Source organism: Lytechinus pictus, chromosome 13, assembly GCF_037042905.1.
Source record: "Lytechinus pictus isolate F3 Inbred chromosome 13, Lp3.0, whole genome shotgun sequence".
Classification (NCBI taxonomy): Eukaryota; Metazoa; Echinodermata; class Echinoidea; order Temnopleuroida; family Toxopneustidae; genus Lytechinus; species Lytechinus pictus.
In genome coordinates, this window is record NC_087257.1 from 20,318,592 (window position 1) to 20,337,439 (window position 18,848).

Below are 18,848 nucleotides of genomic sequence, written 5' to 3' on the forward strand. Positions count from 1 at the left end.
TACGTCTAGCGTTAATGCTTGATTTATTTACGCCTATATATATATATATATATATATATATATAATTTTTCAATACGTCAACTTGAGTGCAAATGTGCAAATATATTATGGATTTTTCGCTTCCACGACGCCCGACGGATTCAAGAACACAGAAAATATATTGTCAAATGCCCTTCATGTCAATGGACAACCAAGAAGCCTTTGTCGAAAATTGGTGAATCAAAACAGCATTGATTGTGGACAAACTACATACATGTAATAATTACGTCTGCTCCAGAATTTAGGAAGAAACTGCTGTGCCTATTCACCAATTTTCGAAAGAGACCTCACAGGTTTTTCCTTTCATTTGATGGGCATTTAAAATACATTTACATTGTTTTTTATCCGTCTTGCGTCGAAAATTCTCTATTCGACACGATTTATAAGCAGGTCGGAAACACTACAGTACCAAGGACGTAGTTATCCATTCTTATGGTCACATCCGGCACTAAAAAAAAAAGCTCCTTGTTAGGAAAACAGAACTAACGAATAAAAAAACTTGTTATTCATTCACATCGTTGTGCGAAACTAGTTTCATCGTATCACAGTTATACTCCAACGAATTTGAATATAAATCTAATACCCCTTTCATAAATCCAATTATGCGGCTAATAGCAGCATAATTTGGTCGTAAAATCGGAGGAGGACCAGAGTTATCCGCATTATTTTGATGCTGCAATTATCCGCATAAAAGCATGGTGCGGTCACAAGGTCACCCTTTTCCAACACAACCGCATAGGAGGGGGCGTGTGCAGTTGTCATGACGATTATCCGCCTTTTTCAGGACGGGCGCTCGTAAAAATAGTGCGGATTATTTTCGGAGTTTGTGAACGCAATTTTTATTGAATTATCCGCATTACTCTTAGGCGGCTAATTGGAGGATGGGTTTATGAAAGGCGGCTAATTGGAGGATGGGTTTATAAAAGGGTAATACCCCTTCATAAACCCATCCTCGAAATAGCATGCTGGCGACTTTTTTTTACAAATTTTCCCACATTGCTATGTTTTGCCCCTTAAAAATATTTGGTTCATTATGCAACCGGGTTGAATAAATGTGTTGTGTAAAAGTTCTATTCTGTATATGACCGCGATTTGATTAAAATAGCGGCAATCTGCGAGGTTTAAATGGCTTTGATATCAAGAAGTTTCGGGGGCTCCGCCCGGCCCCCAACCACACAGCACTGCGTATGGAAGGGTTGGGTCATGGCCCCAAAAAGTTCTACAAACAAGAATTTAAAGAAAGGAGGAAAGAAAAGCAAAGGAAAAGTGTAGGATATGATTTTATTTACTGAATATAATGTCAAAAAATAGCTTAAAGTTAGATTCTCATGAAAAGGTGATTTTTTTCTCGATCGCTTCGCTCGCTCGGGACTTATATAAAGCAGCTTTTTAGCACATGTGCTATACTGCTCCCCTGTTTTTTTTTCTTCTTTTTTTACTCTTCACGCTACTGCCACAAAGAATCCTGTTCACAGTGGCGTATCGTACAGACCACAAAAAAGGAATCTAAAGAGAGAAGAGTGAAATATATTGTTTTCTGGATATCATGTCAAAATCTATCACAAAATTGGATTTTTGTATTAAAAAGGTCAAAATTTTTGCTCGCTTGCAACTGTTTTTAAAGATAAATTCTGCCCGATACGCAATATCTGGCCTTCTCAAAATAGTCGCCTAATTACACCATTACGCCTGTTCATACCATGATATGACCGGGAAATTTTTGGCTCTTAACCCCCCCCCCCCTGGCCACCGACCCCTGTTACGCCGCTGGGCAACCGCACACACACCCTCCGATGCGGTTGTGTTGGAAAAGGGTGACCTTGTGACCGCACCATGGCAATTATCAACATTACTTTGAAATGCGTTCATAAAGTCAAAATCTGGTCCCGATGCCGCTATTATGCGGATAATTGCAGCGTCAAAATAATGCGGATAACTCTGGTCCTCCTCCGATTTTACGACCAAATTATGCTGCTATTAGCCGCAACATTGGGATTATGAAAGGGGTATAATAATGAGATATTAATAGTACCAAACTCCTTGATAGTACACAATGTTATTTTATTAATGTTTCAATAACATCTTTATTTAAAAAGACAAGGGACCCATTTCATAAACATGATAAAGACTAGTTACAAAAACCAAATACACAATAGCTATAACATATTTCCTACCAGCCAATAATATTGAAGGACTTCATTAGCTTTTATATGATATTGCTCGTTTTTTATAACACGTTTTATGAAACGGACCAATGCACGTTTATAGGTTCTCAAATAAATTTGTCGGTGTCTGTGTGGAATATGATTGTCGTTATTCTCATTGTTTCTGATACTGTCCTGTAAACAATAATGAAAAACCCAATTCCTCAACATCGTAAAAAATAGCAGTAAACCAAATAACTATGTGATTCGATTTATTGTTTCACATTCCACAAAATATACATAGGCCTTCATCTTGAGCAATTAAGAACATGACAATAATTGCATTCCCTGTTTAACAAAGAAATGGAATATCTTGAAATATGAGGAACCTATAACAGAACATAGCCTGTAATTATAGTTTCCCAGTGTTTTATATCTTAATATCAATTAGTGATGTACCGAAAAATGAGCGAGTACTCGGAGCTGATGGTAAAACACACGCTGCAAAAGATGCTTTAATTACATTTTCCCAAAATATATTTGATAATTTCAAGATAAATATAGAGAAAGATATAAAGGTAGATATTAAGAATGGGCTTTTAATCACTTTTAGTGTCAGGAGGCATTTAGTTATTTAATAATTAAAATCACTAGCGATTTATGATACTTAATTACAAATTATCTTTAATTCTGTTTTGAAAAAAAAAAGTTTCCTTTTCATAGTATGCAATTGGAATGGTACCTACTATCATGCTGTAATATCTAATATACATTTCTTTTCATGCAGTTTTATTATTTTGTTTAATTTCTGACACATTTTTTCTAGAATATCTAAAAGTACTAATACAGTTTTACCAAAGTTTTCAAAGTTTCCGCAAATGTGGAAGTCGCAAATTATGATGCCTATTAATTTTGATTAGAGCGCTGATAGAATTTTAGATTTTTAAACATAAAATTTAAGAAATAAATAGGTTGATAAATCAGTGCAAGGTGGATTCAAAGCCATGTAGCGTGTCATCTACTGTCTTCATTTATTTAAGGGCAGATCAAGAACATATCATTTAGTTCGTTGACTAGTCAGATAACTAGCTCTTTACTCTGGTATTGCCTCTTTATTTTACGAATGATTAAAGTTTTAATTGAATCAGTTGTTTAATGTTTAAAAAATTATCTGTCGCATCATTGTGGTAAAAAGTACTGTGTAAGAATCTATTTATGACTCATAGTACTGGGGTATCTAACATATCATCAGATATCTATTTGTCGAATCATGAACTGAAAAACAATGACACTAAAGATCACTATTATAACGGATAAGCACATGTGGGGCAGTGTATTTTCGCTTGGAAAAACCTGACATCTGATTGGAATACCATGATATTTTTTTCCAGTTTCTCACCAATTTCACATCTTCTGTCAAAAATCTTATTATCACTTTTTTTTAATTTATACACACAAACACTCTGGTGCTCATTTTGATTAGAACCTGTTCGAAGTAATTTGATCTCGTTAGCACTAGTGGTATTTAGGCTTATCTTTAAGGGCAGAGCTTATCTTGAATCCAAGTTGGTGCATAGGACATTGGCATCCAGATCAGATTCGCGTCCCAACCCACGGCGTATCGCGTCTTGGGCCACGTAGAAAACAGCGCATGCTCAATGGCGTCAGTCACTTTTGTGAAGTCACTTGACACCATAGAAGACAACAGGGAGCCTTTCTCATCAATGACTGAGGAAAGAAATGAAATGGAGTAAAATGCTCATATACATGTAACAGCAGCAATACAGCTATAAAGGTATATGTAATCTGGAGAAAAAAACTCGAGCGAACTAGTATTTCACATTCGTACATTTAATTCAAATTAGGGTCATCGGGGAGAAGTAAACTGAAAAAAAAATGTGAATAAGGATTAATAGTCTTATCTAAATTCGGGTGTGAAAAAAATCAATAAAGGCCTCTAGGCAAACCTATTGGATGTACATTATTTATTTGAAAGGGAAAATGGGTCGAGAATACAGTTTATTGAGAGAATATCTTTATTCTAGAAAGGTTATTATTAAAAAAAACATTATTCCAAAATTGTGAAAAATCTTTTAAAATAATCATGCCAATTATTTTGTTACTTTTTCAAGGGGATCCACACTTATTATGTTTGGATGAAAATGAAATAAAATTCTTGAATTGATCGAATTTATTAAAGTTAAAATTTGGTCTCTGGCTTTGGATATAAACAGATGAAAGATAATCGCATTTATAATCAAAATATACGTTTTATAGAGATTGTTCCTTACATTTTTGTACCACCGTTTCTGGGAATTCCCTTTTCTCCTCATTAGAAAGTCGGTTCCAAAGAGACATAGTGTTTCGTGTTAGATGGTCCTTCGATGCCATATAAGTGTCAAAGAATCCTGGCTCGATGATGCTCACTTTAAAGGAATACCCGAAATTCCTACGGTCTCTCCTGAAGGTTAAAAACGTAGAAGTGTGTTTCGGTCTGAAATGCCCCTAGTCACATCAACAAGACCGACTCGAGACCGATCAAAGTTAAAGGGATGGTCCGGGCTGAAAATATTTGTATTTTACTACATAGAGAAGAATTCACTGAGCAAAATGCCGAAAATTTCATCAAAATCAGATGACAAATGATAAAGTTATTGAAGTTTAAAGTTGAGCAATATTTTGTGAAAACAGTCGCCATGAATATTCATGAGGTGGGCTAATGATGTCACATCCCCACTTTCCATTTCTTATGTTATTACATAAAATCATAATATTTTCATTATTTCATACTTGTGTGAATAATATGTCTCCCTCATAATGAAATATGTTGCAGCAATCAATATCTAATGCACTAAATCAGTTGTCAATCCAATTTTTCTAGTTCTTGGAGGAAAAGTTTTGAATAAACCTAATTTCATGTAATAAAATACAAAAGAACAAGTGGGGGTGTGACATCATCAGCCCACCTAATGAATATTCATGACGACTGTTTTCACAAAATATTGCTAAACTTTAAAATTCAATAACTTTGTTATCCGATTTTGATGAAATTTTCGGCATTTTGCTTAGTGAATTCTACTCTATTTATCTGTTTATTACGCTATAAATATTTTCAGCCCGGACCATCCCTTTAATACAAACGAATGTGTGTTGCTGCCCTTTACGTTCGTTGGTTAATACGTTGTGGTATCACAGGCCTAATTCATTTCCAATAGACTCGTGTGTTAAAGTGGCACTTAAAAAGAATTCATAAATAATAAGGAGGATATTCGAGGGTTGAATGTTTACTACCAGTGGATAGGATAAATGTCTGACATTCCATATCTGACCAGAAAAGGGTACCTCGACCGGCTCACTTTAAAAATAAATCAGCATTTATGATGACTACACCTGACGGGATCAAATTCATCACTTGAGAGAGTAAAATGGCCCTAATTCTTCCGCCAATAAAAATATAGTTCCATAGTGGTGATATATCTTTCCAATTTGGAAAAAGGAAGTTCAGTAGGTACCCTCCCTAGAATCAGTGTTAGATTGTCAGTCATATTCATTCATTTTTGTCAATCAGCATTATCAAATTTAAAAATTGAGAATGGATTGGGTCGAATGAATATTTTTTTGCCTGCCAGTTGTAATTAGGCCCGTGTGGCCTTGTTCGGTCGGTCGGTTTGCAGAAGATCGCGTTGATACATCCGAGATAGAAAGAACAGTGTCACAGAGTGTGATCACAGTGTGTTCATATAGTGTACTATGTGAAAATATTATTCACACTGTCCAAATGCTCAAATTCACCAGTGTGAAGATAATTTCACTGTGGACACCTCGACAGTGTGACTGTGAACAGCGCGGCTATGCGAATAAACATGATATATGCGATTGACAATGTTGAAAATGCTCAAATTTAACAGTGTGGAGGCGATTTCACATTGCGTGCCACACTGTGAACACAAACTCTGGGACACTGTTCTTTCCAGATGGGATGGGCAAACGGTGGTGTGACAACATCGTTAAGTATAAATGAACAGACGGTGATTCATATTCAAGCTTAAAGGGAACCCCCCCCCCCCGCCTCCACCAAGTAAATGAATAATAAAAATAACAAGAAATGAAATAATAAACTAAAATAATAAAGTACAGTAAACAAAATGAATAGGATGGAGAAAAAACAAACCAAACAACCTTGACGCTGAAATTTCATCATTGATGCGGGACAAAACGTAAAGCCATTACAAACATTTGCTTAGTTTAAGAAATCAGTTATGCACACATTCTTGTCAACATGGAATTGAGGAACCAATTGTGTTATTCATTTTCTTTTGCAATTATTGAGAATATATTTTTATTATGATTTCAAGCAGGTGTTTTACTCTTTCCTGATCACTTGGAATCGTTAATTTTGCATATTTTGAATTAGTAATGACACTCAATTTGTATTAAAAAAAAAACTTTAAAAATATAATATATTCCACAACACAAACGAAACAAGTTTTTCACATTATTGCAAACTGATTATGAAAATTAGCTGAATTTTAAAATGTTATAAACTTTCACATTTGCATTTGATGAACTTTTTAGCATTACACTTGTTCGGCTTTTCACTTTGTATCCAAATCAATTGTTTGTGTGTGGGGGTTCTCTTCTTATGAAAGATCGAAGTATCATTTGATTTCCTAGATCATTTTGGAGCTTGATATGGGCGCATATTCTTATTCTGAAACAATAATCATGATAGTTGAAGGCAGAGTTGATATTTGTAATCTGTTGGGGACAGCATATGATGTATAAACTTTCATATTTCAATTCATTTATCGCAGATTCTAATTCAATTTTCGTACATTTCACTTCAATCGTCGTACATTTCAATTCAATCATTGTACATAGTGAGTCTGAATAAATGTCCCATTAGTTTGAAGTTGTCTTGTCAAAAGTTTGAACATCAGACTTATTGATATGTGCTGATAGAGTTATCTCCCCCCCCCCCCCCCGCTCAATTTGGTACCATTTTCATATGGATCTTTTCATGCATATTGACATCGAGACAATCTCCAGAAGGTCGTAAAATCACAGTGCGCCAAGTCACTGTGTGAGGAATTAAGAACGAAAAAGGTGTGAAAATGTGAAATGTGAGCATGCAGAAAGACACCTAACCTTCACACACAGGTACACCCACACCACACTCACCCTAACACACCCACCCACACATAAACAACACATCACCTCTCACACACCCAGCCACCACCCGCACACCCACATTAACTAATATAACTTTTACTTTTTTCAGAAGCGTGTGTGTGGGTGGGTGGAGGTGTGAATGTGTGTGTAGAGATGGAATGATTGGTAGGTGTCTCTTTGTGTGCAGACTGTGCACATAATTACGCTGTTCACCCAGCAACTTGGCGCAACTGTGATTTTACGAATTTCTGAAGAACGCCACGTTCTCAGGCATGCATTCAAAGTTCTGTATGAAAATGATACCGAAATGAGCGTGGTGAATATCAGAACATATCAATAAATCTAAGGTTAGTCTTCATACTTTAGACAACTTCATATTAATGGGATTTTTTTTCTGACTCACTCTGTACATTTCAATTTAAATTCAGTTTATTTCTTAATGAATATATAGTTACCGCACATTGTCAGAAAATGCTTCTACTGCAAACTTTGACTCGCTGTATCCACCGGGGAGAGCAGCTAATCTCCCGGCGCAGCTGGCGACGTTGACTAACCGACCACTGCTTTTCTTGAGAAGCGGTAAGAATGTCAGAGTAACATCGATGACACCAAATAGGTTTACCGCCAAAACCTTCTCGTAATCTTGCCGTTTGCTCAATTCCATAAGAGCGGCAATATTGGATACACCAGCGTTATTAACAACGCCCCAGAGAGCTGTATAAAAGATATGAAAATAATACAGTGGGGCTTTTTTTCATCATATTAAATACTGTAAACGGATTTCCTGGCCTTAACACAATTATGATGTACCATGTTCAATTATCTCGGGGTGTTTTTTAATTCATTGCCTTTTTTCTGCAAATAACTAAAAGATTTACAACTTGAATATTGTGTAAAACAGAATAAACGTAGTAGGATTTAGGGTAACAATAATAGTATGGCATGCAGGGCCCACCGCTCTCATAAAATAGTTGGGCAAAATATGCCCAACTAATATCCAACCCTGGGCAACATACTGGGCACACAACTATGGGTGAAAATATGCCCAAATTTGGTAATAAAAGCTGATAATTGGGTAATAAATTTGCTCAATTGGATAACAATTGCCCAGAATATATAATACCAACAAACATTACCCAACACAGTGGACAGTATGTTGCCCAACATTTTAAGTGTGCGGGAAAACAGTTCATAAGAGCTGAAGTGGCTACCCTCGTTATATAAGAATTACTATGCCACTCCCGATATTAATCTTAATTCAAACGTTATCCAAAGCATGGGTCTTCCACATACTTTAGAACGGAACCATACTGAGAAGATCTTTACAATTTTAGTACAACACATGGTTAAAATGATAAGTTTCCTATGATCAGATAATGATTTGTTCTGAAAAAAAAACACTGTGCGTAGGGTGGGATTTGTATGCAAATGTATAACTTTGTATATTTTATAATTTGTATAATTTTATAAATTTTTCATCTCCTTGACTGTTGTTTTCTTGAGAAAAAAAGTCCGGGCGTCGCGACTTGACTCGACCTCAGGTATCTTCATGATGACTTTAGTTGAAGATACTAACTTACTGGACAATCCATGGTGTAGTATTGTATTGTGTAATGCAATGCAAGCGGTTTTCAATTTAGTGCGGAAAATCCCTATCGTCATCTTACGAGTCAGATAGTAAAAAAAAATTGTAATCGTGTCATTGAATACCTCTTTCGTGTGGTATAATCTTCAGCACTTCCCCATACGCTTTGGCAACACTGTCGTGGTCAGTGACATCGAGGAGCAAGGTCTTGACCCTTCCGGATGTGACGTCATCAAGATCACGTCGACCTTTCTCAGTCAGACAAGCGGCGATGACGTGAACACCCTTGGTGTCAAGCTGCTTAGCAAGTTTGTTGCCGAATCCAGTGTCGCATCCAGTAATGAATACATATCTGGAATAAGTATAAATAATATGCAGACATTTAAACTAAAAAGCAGTATGGCAAGTTCCCCCAAGTCTGCGCAGTCCCCCTTGTCTGCGCACACGCGTATCTGCGCGATTCTAGTAAAAGAAGATACGCAACGAGCATGAGCTTTACACATGCAATACATAGACAGGTATTCAATAAAAAATCTGACTCAAAATGGTGGAAAAATAATGAATTTAGGGCATTTCATGTGACGGTCTCAAAATGCAGCCTTTCTCATAAAAATCCCCAAATCGTGTGCAGAGTGAATGAGTGCGCAGACATGGGGTACCATTTTTTTTCAATCTGAAAATGACTGCCTGAGGTTTTTTCAAGAAAATCCTATATTTTCTTTCATTTTTTAATGAGAAGTTTGGTACACTTACTCTTAATAATAGAAGGAACATTATTAACTGAAAGATTTTGTGAAATAAGAAGAAATTAATGTTAAATCTTAACTCAAATTGTTAGGTGCGCAGACTTAGGGCCCACCATCATATACCAAAAGAGAAGAGTATACATTCTGTTAATTACAATCACATGTGGTTCGAATAATGTATTCTAATTTTTTTTTTCATTTATAGGTTTTTGCAACATTTTTCATAACTAAAATCTCGACAAGAAAATCCATATCTAGGATTTGACATAAAGATAATGAACCAATTATTTTGCATATAAAGTATTTAATGTATCAGACATAAACAATTTAAGCCGGTATTTTCTATTATGCAAGAAATATGATGGTTTCAAGGGTCGTCACAAAAGCAAAGCTTGAAAGCGTACAGTAACAGCCCTGGAAAATATCCCAAATAATTATCTACTGTCATAAAACGTGCGCAAGTGAGTTGCTTGGTCATTAGAATAAGATTTTAGAATATAATAAGTTTTGTTGTTGTTTTCTTTTTACATCTTCTAGACAAAAGCCAATGTCTAATTAAAATAATAATGATAATAATAATATCAATATTCAATTTGATAGGTATTGGTTTAATTGCGATTCTGTTATGGCTCGTTTAAATGAATAAAATTATCTTGTCTGCTTGATTGAATCCGGCAATGCGTTCCAAATATCAGGTTTAGTGTTCTATGTGCAAATAATGTGATGGGATTATTTAAGTGAATATTATTGAATGTTCTTGTTAGATATGAATATAAATTGCAATTTTATGAAAATAAATCTGTGAATACTGGGGGAAGCATGTCATAATTATATTCTTGCATAAAACGTAATAATTGTAGAGTATTACTATCATTTATCTTAAATATTTTCAGACGATAGAAAAGAAGGTCTGTATGTAAAAAAAATGCAGCTTTGGAACAAATTCTAACCGCTGGGCCAAAAACTTCCATAATATTCTAGAATCCCACAACGAACTTAATAAACAAATTGTAAAGAACTACCTCAGCACAGCACGTCGTTTACACCCCCCCCCCCCCGTGCTACCAACTCCCTCCATGTACAGTGTACTGCCATCACACTAACTATTCAACCACTGAACTCTTAATTATAGTATATCAAAATTTACATGGAATTTATTACAATTCTGCCTTTTCCCACTATTTTTGGCATAATATTATAATTTGTACTTTCATGCATATTAATGTGAATTCATTTTATTATCGAGGAATGTCCATCTCTTCACAGGTCAATGGTCTATTTTGATTTCATTTCACCTCACCCCTTCGGCTTATTTAGGCTTATATTCTCTTGGTCTGCAACTAGATTGTGGCTAAAATCCATTTGGCCCACACTACACCTGGTCCAATGCCCAATTCGTCTAATTCTTATTTAGTATAATGCCCAGTTGGTCTCATTTCCAATTCATATAGGAAAAACAACTTATCGTACCATAATGTAGTGGCAGTGCCAAAAATAGATTTATTTGAAATGGCAAGCATACGCAAGTGAAGACTCTTTCTTTTTTTGGCGGGGCAGGTGCTTGTCAGATTTTTCTGAACTCCGTACTAGCGCATGCATGAACGAATAAAAAAAGGGACTGCGCCGCGATACGACTTCAGCTAATAGAAAGGGGGCGACCAGAGGAGCTTGGAGAAAAGCAAGGGCCGTTGTACCGGGAGGGGGCTGCAGACCCACCCCATTTTTTTAAATCAACGTGTGCAAAAACAAAAGCGTAATAAATGACCAACAAGTTGTATTTCTTTCCAAGGCCAGCCCTCCCTCCCCCCCCCCCCCACCACCACCACCTTTCGGCTCAGGCACTCCACACATTCAGAACTATTTCTCAGCCCCTGAAATGGCTAGGCATGTCTATCACATTCCACAAAAATAATTAGTGGATCGTGGAAAGGGCAAAACACTTTATTCTGTAATAAGAATTAGAAACTTACTTGTCTTTGGTAATGTTATCCACGTAGGGTCTTCGTAAGAAGTATTCAATTATTTTAGCAACAATGGCTCCAACGGTGAGAGCGGCCAACAACATGACGGGAGACAGGAAAGACATCATTTTCACACCAACTGGATTTGAGAAAAAATGACACAAAGCTAGAATAATACCTTACTGCGGCAGCCCGAACACGTACTGTGTTCGGGCTGCGTTGTGATTCACCCCGGCTCACCAGATCAAACCAGATCCCTTATAAAAAAAATTGAATGGTATACCATTGAAATACCATACACCATACACCATTGAAACACCATTGATATACCATTGGAATACCATTCGCACAGCACCTATCATACACCAATGGTATACCATTCAAGCCCCAATGGTATACCATTCAAACTAATTTAAATAATTGGGACGTTACTATTACCATATTCATGAGCACCATTTACCATTCATATACCATTGATCAAACACCATTCACCATTGATCTACCATGGCCACTATAGACAGGTTTACCATTGACCACCATTCAGCCACCATTCACTGGCCTACCATTTACCATTCAGCCACCGTTCACTGGACACCATTGGTCTACTATTCACCTTACACCATTCACCATTCGCTAGCTACCATTCACCATACACCATTCACGTACCATTCACCATACACCATTCGCCTACCATTCACCATACACCGTACACCTACCATTCACCGTACACCATTCGCGTACCATTCACCGTACACCATTCGCGTACCATTCACCATAAACCATTCGCCTACCATTCACCGTACACCATTCACCTACCATTCACCATACACCGTTCACCATTGCCCTACCATTCACCTTACACCATTGACCTACCATACATTGTACACCATTGGCCTACCATACACCGCACACCATTGACCTACCATTTACAGTTCACCATTGGCCTACCATACACCATACACCATTGACCTACCAATCACCGTACACCATTGGCTTACCATTTACCGTACACCATTGGCCTACCGTTCACTGTACACCATTGTCATACCATACACTCTATACCATTGGTCAACCATTCAATTTACACCATTGGCCATACATTATAGACCACAAGTGTACTGTGAATGGTAGACCAGTGGTTTACACTGAATGATATACAGTAGACCAAAGGTGTACAATGTATAGTAGGCCAATAAAGTACAGTGAATGGTAGACCAATGGTGAACAGCATATATAGCTCGGGTTAATGGTAGGTTTGATAATGGATTAAGTATGCACAAGAAAAAAATGATGAAAACAGTTATTTCAAGAACGTCAAATGTTTTTACTATAAGAAGTTTAAGTACAGCATAAATGGAACACAGTATTCACAAGTATAGACTTTATAATTAAAGCACATAAGTTATGAATATATATGACTTTGCTCCTCGTTGACATCTATACTCTGTCAATCTTGGTATCTAAAATAAACATGTATCAAGACAGAGTTTAATTGAAAAACACAACAAATGTTCTCTCTGATGGCTTTTTACGTGGATTGAGTACTTGGCAAAACCACTGTTCTGCAAACAAACCTGATACTTGTAATACAATAACCTTGATTTTAAATCTGTTGTGTGTAATTGCTTTCACACAGCTACTTCAATGACATTAATAAAATATTTTTTTTACTAATAAGTTCAAGTACAAAAGAGTGGAACCCAGTATTGACAAGTACATGTATGGCATAAAAGCACCAGCATCATGAATACATGTGACTGCACGACTCTACAAGAGGTCAATGATTGCACTCCACATAGATATTATGTTAATCTTCCTATAAACAAATCTAAATGTAAGACAGAGTTTGGACAACAAACTGATGAACACCAAATTTCGAAGATTAAACTCAAAATGTGTGATAGCCTTCACATGGCCAAATGATTAAAGGTAAAGAGTACCAAACTTAGAGGAAATAAATATCCCCAAAAGGGGGGAAAATAGTACCCCCATAAAAATAGAACCTCCTAATATTTCTCTATTTACTTTTCACCTAAAAGATATATCAAACGGCGTGTTTCTACATAGAATCGTTAAAAGGTATTACCCGCGTAAGTATCCAGAATCCCGGAAAACTTTCCTGTAGAATTTTGTAGAAACAGACGCGATGCGGTTTATTGATAAACTGCTTCAAGCAAAATATGGTTTCTCATAACCATCTCTGAGAGGCGGTTATTGCCATGTTAATCCGTTCAACTTTTCTGTAAAAACACACGGCAAAATAGCGTATCGTGTCTGGCGGAAGTGCTTAATCCCAAAAGTGCAATTTCGCAGTACATAAATTTGCACATTCTGGCCTTTTCGATCTCGCCAGCTGATCGTGCAACACGTATACCTGCTACATTGAGTGAGATCTACCACAAATTTTGAAAATTTTCCTAAGAAGATGCAATTTTGGACATATGTACAATGCAACGTGAGGTTATAGGTTGAATTTTCCGATTTCCGCCGTATTTGCAACGCGAAAAGCGAGTTAATCAGATTATTCGGTTTGTAGAAGCAGGTTGGTTTAAGGGCGATAAGGTTTTTCGAGTCCGGAAAAGATAAATCGTTTTTAATGATTTTCTGTAGAAACATGCCAAAAGTTTATCATAAATACATTAAAGATACGTAAAGAAATAAATAATATCTATATCAAAAATAGAATATATAGAATAATAGAATAATAAAGAATATATCATGAAAATAGAAAAAAAACAAGAAAAATAGCGACATCTTTTTTTGATATTTTGCAAATCATATAGAAAATAATTCTTAGTAGCACATCTATTTTTTAACTATTTCCCATAGTTCAAATATACAAGATTCCCACTTATTTCTTTTTTGTATATTTTTTTGTTGTGTTGAATCAGATGAATAACTCAACTATGTGTGAGAAATAATATAATTTTTGTCTTACACAGTATATCAGTAGTCAATCGTAATTTTTTACAACCTAGCTTTGACAAAATTTGAATTCATATAATATAAAAAATATATAAATTGGGATCTTGTATATTCATGAGGACTTGCAGAGAACAGTTTTACCAAAAAATAACAACTTTAATTCGTCATAATTTTGTTAATCCTCATTCAATTTTGATGAAATTTTCAGTGTTTTTTTTTGTCTGATGTACTCTTTGAATTTAAATCACATAACTTTCAGTCTAGAGTACCTAGCCCTTCAATCAAATGGGTTGGACGACCGGTTACATTTTACATATAACATAATTATAAGGAGAATGAAGGGTCCATAGAAAGAAAGCATGAGGAAAGGGGAGATTTAGGTAGGAAGAGAATTAATCAGAAAAGCATAATGTTGACAATTTCGTTAAAATCTGATAACAAAGTCTTTGATTTGAAGGTTTAGCAACATTTTGGGAAAAATTACTGGAATGTGCACATGATCGTCAGGAATATGTGTTAGGCTTATGTTATAAAATGAAATCATAATAATTTCATATTTTCGTACACGTGTGTATGATATGTCCCACGTAGCATAAAATGATTTCAAGCAATGCATGCGTTTACATTAAATAAATCTTCACTCCACTTTTTAGTTCTTGGAGGTCAAAATGTGAATAAACATGACTTCTTGTTATAAAATACAAAAAAACAAGTGAGGGTATGACATCAGCTTGTTAACTGTGGGTGCGTCGTGGTCTAGTGGTTCTGACTCTCACCTTTCAACAGAGTGTCGTGGGTTTGAATCCTAGCAATGGTGTTTTCCTTCAGCAACACATTTATCCACTGTGCTGCACTCGACCAAGGTGAAGTGAATGCGTACCCGGCAAGATTAATTTCTTGCAGCTGTAATAAGGAATATGGGATGAAAACAATGCAAAGGACAGTATGTCAGCTACGGGTTCAAAACATCAATGCTTGTCGTGCGTGCAAGCTTTCTTGAGAAATTGATATATTTTTCTAAAATATCGAGAAATTTGCATAATACACTACCCTTCAATTGAATAGTACCAATTAACAAATATCAACAAAACATTTTGTACAATATGATAAAGAAATTCATGTTTAACCATAGATTAGCAGAAAATAACCCGTTATATTAATGGGAGGTTGCCCAAATGATGACAAATACCATACCACATGCATACCTGGGGCCAAAGTGTCCACCCCCCCCCGCCAGCATATTGATTTTTTTCCAGGGGGGGGGGGTGTTAGAAAGGACGTGTAATCCTATAAATGGGGATGACATTTGGTATTTTTCAGTATTTTTACCATTCCTCACAAGTTTTTTTTTCAGCTATGCCACTGCAGGAGTACAATCTGTTTTCTTTAATGAAGCTTTGCAATTTTTTCCACTGAAGTGAATTCTTACACAATTACCTTTCACAAACTCCAGTTGTTTTCTTGTAAACGGTTTTCTGTGTTCAACACCTGTAGTTTCCTTCCCAGATAATCCTGGACCATCTACATTATCATCCAGTGTATCCGTCGTCCAATCTTAAATGAAATAAAATCAATTTGAGTGTTGGAAAATATGCATGTGCAGATAGAAACAAAAATATAATACTAATATAGTAAAACTTTCTTTAAGCTCCAAAATGCAATGATTCACTCATATACAGCATCATGATAATTTTTATTTCAACATATGCAGCAAATTTACTTGAAAATATGTTTGAAATTGATGTCACAGAAATAAAATTCCCCCACCAAAGATTTTCTGTGTGTGCATGCTGGAAATATATAGATCAATATAACACAGTTACTCTGCTGCGTAACGTGTTTTGATCAGCAATCATGTAGATATGCAAGAGAAAATTATCTAATAGAAAAAGAATGATCTGAAGTCATATTTCCAGAGCAGCAGTTTTCAAAAGGTAGGCCTAATCAATTAATTGATAACATTCAATATGATTTTCTTTTCTTGGTATTGACAATCACAGTAACGGATCCAGATGGGCACAATTGACCTGTGCCCCCCCCCCCCACCTTGAGAGCAATAGTCAATGGCCCGAATTCAAAAAGGTGGTTTTGAAAACCCCGGTTGAGTTTTATGGAGATTTCCTGTATAAATTAAGCTTATTTACAGCGTATATCAAAATATGTCCAATGTTGATGCGAGCTTTTGTCACAGTGCGCCAAATTGACGCCTGTTGCCGTGGTTATCCACGCTATTTTAATCACGAGTCCACTGTTTTGAATTAACGAGTCCACTCTTCAAACAGTGGACTCATGAATAAAATAGCGTATCTAACCATGGTAACAGGCATCAATTTGGCGCACTGCGACAAAAACGCGCATCAGAATTGGACATTTTTTACACACGCGCCAGATACGTGCTAAATTAAGCGTAATTTATACAGGAAATCTGCATACACCATGGACTCAACCGTGTGTTTTCAAAACCACCTTTGTGAATTCGGGCCAATGTGTTTAATGTAAATATGGCGTCTTTACACAAGTGTGTCCCTCCTTTTGAAAGTTACAGCAAATATTTCTAACGGAAATATATACCGTGTTTACACTTAATCGGCTTTTTCATAGCGTGTAAAACACGATTAACTTGCATCGGCTCGCGGTTCAGAATCAGCAATTTGCACCACCAAAGTAGTAGGTTCAGAACCGCGAGCCGATGCAGAATCAGCTTTTTTACTACGTGTAAACAGAAAGCCGATTCTGCATCGGCAATTGGTGCGCATTTCATTTACTTTACCATTGTGACATAATTGTAAGCGCACGGATCCAGCGTTGTCTTTATTATGACGTATTTTGTTGGTGAGCGTATCAATTGAGGTTTTTGACACGCGAGCCGATTCTGCACCGCAAGCTGTAACAGCGTGTAAATGCAGTGCAAGATAAACCAAAAGCCGATTCTGCATCGGCTTTTGGTTCTGAACCAAAAGCCGATCAAGTGTAAACACGGTAATTGTCTCATACACAAGTAAAGATCTCTTTTTTTTGTGCTTGTTAAAGTTTCCTGGGAAAATGTGCCCCCCCCCCCTTGAGAAATCCAGGATCCGTCCCTGGACAATCATATGCCAGTGGGTGAATTCTAGACATTATTTTGGGCAAGTTTTTGATCAGTAAATAAATAAACACAGATAAAAAGTGATCACAGGACAAACTTAATTTAAAAAAATATAATTAACTTTAAAAATGGATATGCCTAGCCCTATGAAAGGATCTCAGATTATTCTCCCGCACTAATGCAGTTTCACACCAGCCAACTTCGAGCAAAATTTTCCACCAGAAATTGTCTACACACATTTTGAGGTCAATACACAGTATGCCCACCATTTTTCCAAACATCACGATCGGGAACGGCGGTATTTTGGCTCCATTCCCGATGTTATCGTAATGGTGGGAGCCATGCCGGGGTGGAATTCAGAGACCAGTGAGTTGGGGGGATTTTCCCCAGGCCAAGCCGGTCCGGGTTGAGAGCCAAAACAGCGAAGATCAGAAGCTGTTATGTCTCCGAAAAATACCAAATAAATACCAAGATAATGTGACCATTTACCACTATTCATGAACCAAGCTCATCTATTTTCTCGAATAATCTAACTTAATTTATCCTTTACATGAATTTCAGCCACTTTGAGCAGTGGAAACAGCATTATTTTAGCTTTGATCTCGACGTCTTAGTTAAAATTCTTAGTCAGATTTTGCCAAACGAACGCAGAGGGCAGCAACACTGTTGACTTCGTGTTTGCGCGTTGTAATCGCTAACTTCAGCAAATATCCAAATAAATATACGGTGGAGTGAGACCCTAAATCTGATAACTCGATTGATGAAATCATGGTGGAAGCCGGAATAAAGATGTTCCTGATGCTCAGTTAATTGATTCAGACAAATATTTAGGTTAAATTAGTTCGCTAACATCGCAGGGTACGAAAGTGCATTAGGGATTAGCTGGGCCAGGTTTTTCTTAGGGCTGCAGCAGCGGTGTTGAGCGGTGGCTCCGAGTTCCGGGCCTATCCAGGACCCATAATTTTTTTGCTAAACCTTCCGGTCCGGGCTCAAGCCAGGTTATCTTTGCGGGCCCCAACATTAAACATTACGTTATCGTTCAAATTCTCAGTCAGACATCACTTTGCTTGGCTTTGCCATTATTTATAAGGACTGAAGTTAGCGACCAAAAGATTTGCCTGCGGCAGTTTGCATGATTTGGTTACGAACTTCAGTCCATATCAAAATTACGGCAAAGCAACGCATGAGGAT

At 36.6% G+C, this 18,848-nt stretch overlaps 1 protein-coding gene across 5 annotated transcripts in view; it reads right to left on the reverse strand.

The window, feature by feature from the left end:
• Positions 1 to 2,442: 2,442 nt before the first annotated feature.
• The window catches only part of LOC129275129 (retinol dehydrogenase 16-like), a 47,036-nt gene continuing 30,630 nt past the window's right edge, over positions 2,443 to 18,848 (reverse strand). For 3 of the 5 annotated variants that reach the window (XM_064108594.1, XM_064108592.1, XM_064108593.1), the window contains 5 exons: positions 11,657 to 11,786; positions 9,066 to 9,292; positions 7,811 to 8,069; positions 4,475 to 4,644; positions 2,443 to 3,911 (listed from right to left, as the gene is read on the reverse strand). In XM_064108594.1, the coding sequence (XP_063964664.1) occupies positions 3,721 to 3,911; positions 4,475 to 4,644; positions 7,811 to 8,069; positions 9,066 to 9,292; positions 11,657 to 11,775 (966 nt within the window). In that variant the 5' untranslated portion in view covers positions 11,776 to 11,786 and the 3' untranslated portion in view covers positions 2,443 to 3,720. Of the gene's footprint in view, positions 3,912 to 4,474; positions 4,645 to 7,810; positions 8,070 to 9,065; positions 9,293 to 11,656; positions 11,787 to 12,217; positions 12,319 to 15,348; positions 15,476 to 16,009; positions 16,127 to 18,848 lie in introns of those variants that run through there. The other 2 variants (XM_064108591.1, XM_064108590.1) reach the window with 2 other exon arrangements.